The following is a 5,226-nucleotide window of genomic DNA, read 5'->3' on the forward strand; positions in this document are numbered from 1 at the left end:
TGGTCGCTGATTGGTCAGCTGGAAATTCAACCGGAGCGAATTAAAGTTAATGGGACAAAGTCCAGAGGCGCTTTATTTATTTATTTATTTTTAAAGCAGGAAGCCCTTATAGCGATAAACGCTCTGTGGAATGAATAAATAAATTTCAATCTGATAAACAGTCAACAAATTATGCAATAAAGTTATTAAAAGGAGCTTTCAGTCTATATATTTCCAGCACAAAGGCATCAAAGCAGCACAGTCTAAAGATGGCAGGTTCACTATTGCAGAATATTTTCTGGTTAATAATGTCGGCAGGGGTGAAAGTAGGGGGGGTACGGTCAGGTACTGCTACCCCTAAAAGATGTAGCGGGGGTACGCAGTACCTGCAAGAGGGGAGCGGCTGTCTGCTGTAAAACGTCAGTGGGTTCACTGTGCAGCCGCGACGGATTAGTTTTTCAAGAACAATCCAAAACACGACTTAATCAGTTAATAAATGGCTTCCCCCCACCATCCCCCCCATTTCATATTGTTTCTGAACTGTTCTGTTAGAGCAGCGGTGCGACACGTCGATCGCGGAAGGTTTTGAGTCGATCTCGGCTTTAGGTAATAAACTGAACGCCGCCATGAGGCTGAGAGCAGAACGTTCTCCTCTGAGTCCTTATCAAAACGTTCATTACTTTATTAAAGAACAACAACAAAAAGTCTACAAAACGTTTTCAGATTAATGACCCAACAACAATAATAATCTCAGTGATTATTGTTTCAACAAGGTGTTGCGCAATTCTGCATGTGCGTTTCGGTTCCATAACCAAAATAACGAGCAGAGCAGGAGATTAAATTAACTAATCAACCACCGCTGCGTTCATGAGGATTATTAATGATGGCAAAACAAATATCAAGCCTGAAAACCTGATATCGTAACGGACTGAATGTTTTAAACGTAATCTGTGGTCGGCTTGAGCAGTTGCCACGGCAACGGGTATACTTAAACGACAGAGAGAGAGAGAGAGAGAGAGAGAGAGAGAGAGAGAGAGAGAGAGAGAGAGAGAGGTTTAGAGTTGATCACCTGTTCAGGTTGTTTATCTTTGCTGTGACGCATCACAGCCGCTGTAGTTTCTGAACGTTCAATAAACGACAAACTTGGACTAATTACCTCGTTCGTTTGTTACTATACGTCATTCACAACAAACATCAAACACAGTAAATATGTTTCATTAAGTATTTATCAAACAAATGGCTTCTACCGGGATAATTATGTGAAATTAAATTGTCTAATTCAAAAATAACAGTTTTATTGCTCTCTGGGATCTTGCTTTGAGCTCTGAGAGGCTTTTCCTCTCTCAAACATTTTTTTTGCTCCTTATTTAGTGGAAATATTGATGTTGATGAGATTTCCTCCAAAATAATAACCTTTTTCAATCTTTATAGCTCCACTGTTGAAGCTCTAACATTCACAAATGACAGTGAAATAAAATCCAGTCCAACATCTGGTTTGAGGTGATTCCTCTGGAACCTGTTGGAGGAAACATATCCCAACTTCTGAAGATGAGCTTTAACCTAACAGAGCTCTGTGGTTCCTCCTGTCAGTATGAGAGTCAGGGTGAGGAGGCGCCATGTTAGGAAGAGAAGCTGCAGGATCTTCAGAACAAACAGGTCATGATGCTGGGCTACTGATTATCCCTCTGTCTGGACACAGGACCAGTAGAACCAGTTTAAAAGATAAAATGAATGGTTATATGCCAGACATGGAAAACTGGGATGCTCTCCATGCCACGATGTTCAGAATTTAGGTCTCATGGCATCTCAAGGTGTCAACATTGCAGCCAGTGGGCTGAAGGAGGAAATACAGCTTTATTTTGTAGCAATTCAAGAGCTACCAGTTTTTATCGCTTCGCAAAAAAATTCATCAGCACAGAAACTCCAAAGCACACAAAGAATATATATATATATATATATATATATATATATATGCTTTTGTCATAGTACCCCCAAGAATGAAAAACTACTTTCACCCCTGAGTGTCGGGACCTGCGGGGCATCATATCCGAACAGAACCAGGTCCAGTTTAGGGAAGAGGTCCCTCTCTCGGTGGCCGCGAGCAGCAGTCCGAACCCGGACCGAAGTCTGACCTCACTCCCCTTCATTTACCATCAAATAAATAAATGAATGAATAAATAACAATGAAGATGATAATAAATAAAAACCAGAGCATTTATTTCCCAGCAGATCTGAGTCGACCTGTTTGCGCACAGCCAGAGTGATAAACAATGCGCCATGTTCTCCAGCTCCTCTTTCTGTTACGATTTGTTGTTTTCTATACATTTAAATGTTTCCATTCACAAAACACCGACTCAGTTTACCACTTCCTCCCTTTTCCTTTCACCAATAACTCATCCATGCAGCCATTCACTCCACCTTTCAGTAAACAAACAGCGTCACACAAACAAAACAACAACAAATGGTTGCAGGTGACATCAAGTAGAAGCTTAATTGAAATTAAATGGATGTTTTTGGTAAGTGCTTAAAGTGAATTGAATCCTGCATCAGTCTGGATCGTGGATGTGATGCGCAGGAAGGTGGAAACTGGGTCATCATCCAAAAAGCGGCTCAAATAACTTAATAATTACGGCAGAAAAGTCGGAGGAAATCAGCTCTTCTTGTGTCTGTGACTGAATCAAAATGGCGTTTCAGCGAGGGACATCGGCGCAAATGTTAAAAATAAGAAATAAAGCTGCGTAAATAGAGGTCAAACTTTTATTATTAATTCAAATCGATGCGTTCGGGATCATGATAAAGAGAGAAACAGGAAGAAGATGAAATGATTGGGTTCTGATGCGGCCGCGTCTAAACAAAAGACAGCCATCATCACTGCGCCCTGCACTGAAGGACTTTGGTTCCAGCTCCAGTCTGCAAACCCCGCGCCCTCCCCCCGCACGCAGCCGGTCCCGCACCTGAAGTGAAGCCCCCCCTCTGCCTCAGCTCGGATCCCCGTCAAAAACAAACGTGACAACCCGAACCAGCAGCCTTCAACTTCACCTGATGTTTGGAGGCGCTGGCAACTTTCCTGACAATGGAGCTTCAGAGGCGACTGCCATAGTGATGGTTATAAGCAAATCTGGCGCAAAAGCGAGAAAAAACGCAAACACAAAGGTTGCACTGCGCCCCGAATAAAGCCCCGATGAAGTCCCGGCTGTCACCTGCGGCTTCCAGGTCGTGACATTTGATTTATTGCGGGTTTAACAGCAAATAATCTCGAACACGTCATTCAAAGTCAATGGCCGGGCTGTGTTAGTTGGGAAAACGTATCGAAGTATTAAAAGGATAAACGGAGACCTGCGCAGTCGGAACTTCACGCATCCGATCAGTTAAAGATTCAATTTTAATGTGCGTTGCGTGTCATCCCGCAAGGTTCCGTCTGTTCGGGTCAATTTGAGGGGAATTGGGCAAAATTGTTGGCGGCGCGCGTTACTTCCAGCGGGTTTTCACGGAATAAAAGTTGTTCGCCGGTGGAAACGGAGGCGGCCGAGCTGGCGGACGGGAAGCCGGATGTCTCCACCACCGGCCCGGCGCGTCCGGCGGACCGCGGAGGATGCGTGGGTTTTATATTTGACCGCATATGGAGGATGAAGAAACACAAACGGGACGGCGCCAGTTCCATGGAGTCCGCTAGATCAGCTGCTGGCAGTTGGTGTTCTCAATCACGTCCGCAGATAGGCTTCATAGGCTCAATGGAGCGCCTGTGGAATAAGACACTTAGAACCCGGACACCGAAGACGCACTTTTTTTTTTTTAAACATTTTTGGACACTTACGCCGAAACAGCTTTTTCTGGCGTTTTGCTTTGAGGATACACTGTTTCGCATTGTTTTTTTTCCCTACCGGTGAGGCGTTCAAAAGCTGCGGGGAAATTACACCTCCAAGAGTTTTTGATTAACTTTATTTTTAAAAGGAGAATTGAAGAAGTCACCATGGCAGAGACGTCGGCCGCTCCAGCCAAAGCAAAACGGGCGTCGAAACCAAAGAAACCCTCGTCGCATCCAAAGTACTCGGACATGATTAAAGCGGCTATTGTTCACGACGCGAGTCGGAGCGGAGCGTCCCGTCAGTCCATCCAGAAGTACGTGAGGAAGAACTACAAAGTGGGCGACAACGCCGACGTCCAGATCAAGATGGCCCTGAAGAGGCTGGTGGCGTCCGGGATGCTGCGCCACACCAAAGGCATCGGCGCGTCCGGGTCCTTCCGGCTCACCAAGCCGGAGGACTCCAAAAAGCCCCCCGCCAAGGCGCCGCCTGCAGCCAAGCCCAAAAAAGTGGCCAAACCCAAACCCAAGAAGGCGGCCAAACCCAAGAAGGTGACCAAGACGCCGGAGAAACCCAAGAAGGCGGCCGTCAAGAAAGTGAAAAAGGTCGCGAAGAAGGCGACACCTGCGAAAACCAAGAAAGCGCCGGCAAAGAAACCCAAAGCGGCCAAAGCCAAGGCGAAACCAGTGAAGAAGACGGCCAAGCCCAAGGCCAAGACACCCAAGAAGGCTGCGAAGACTTCCAAAAAGAAGTGAACGGACTCTTTCTGAAACCCACTGTAAATACTTGAGGAATTTTTTTTTCGTATATGTATTATTTTTGTAAGATTTCATGCAAAAAGTCTGTTTATACCTGTAGTTTTTCCTCCATCCATTGCAGCATCAATAGACTGTAAAACTAACTGTGGACATTTTCATTCTGTTGATATTTGAGTCTGAGGAAAACGTGTATATTTATATATATATATAAAATGCTCAATAATAATAACTACTCAAACATCCCAACGTGTTAAAAACTATTTGCAATGTATGTCAATAAAAACAACTTCCAACTTCTTGTCCTCATTTTACACAAATATTACAGAAAGATGCCCTTTATTCACAGCTTTAAAACTTAACATGTTACTCTAACAGCACGTATTTGCGTCACAATGCCAGAAAAATGAAAGCTGTGTTAATAAAACCTTTTTGAAAAATCTGTTTCCAGGGGCGTATCCAGAAAGTTTTCTAAGGGTGGCCAGATCCTGGGGGGGGGAGTGAGGGTAGAAAAATATCTAAATAAATGTTTTAAATTTAAGTTAATGGTAGATATTGAAATACATTTTAAATGAGGATAATTTACACTCATAAATACAGAGAAATGTGACTACAGTTCAGTTTAGATACGCTGATTAAATTAAATTCAAAACTATTTTATTGATCCCAAAGGAACCAATTACATTAAA

The 5,226-nt window shown here is 43.7% G+C and overlaps 1 protein-coding gene across 1 annotated transcript; it reads left to right on the forward strand.

Annotated features, from left to right (window-relative positions):
* Positions 1-3,712: 3,712 nt before the first annotated feature.
* On the forward strand, positions 3,713-4,833 carry h1-0 (H1.0 linker histone). Its single transcript, XM_008436342.3, has one exon. It carries the CDS (start codon positions 3,950-3,952, stop codon positions 4,535-4,537), a length of 588 nt encoding a protein of 195 aa, XP_008434564.3. The 5' UTR covers positions 3,713-3,949; the 3' UTR covers positions 4,538-4,833.
* The last annotated feature ends 393 nt before the right edge of the window (positions 4,834-5,226 follow it).

Source organism: Poecilia reticulata, chromosome 19 (assembly GCF_904066995.2).
Source record: "Poecilia reticulata chromosome 19, P_reticulata-male-v2, whole genome shotgun sequence".
Taxonomy (NCBI): domain Eukaryota; kingdom Metazoa; phylum Chordata; class Actinopteri; order Cyprinodontiformes; family Poeciliidae; genus Poecilia; species Poecilia reticulata.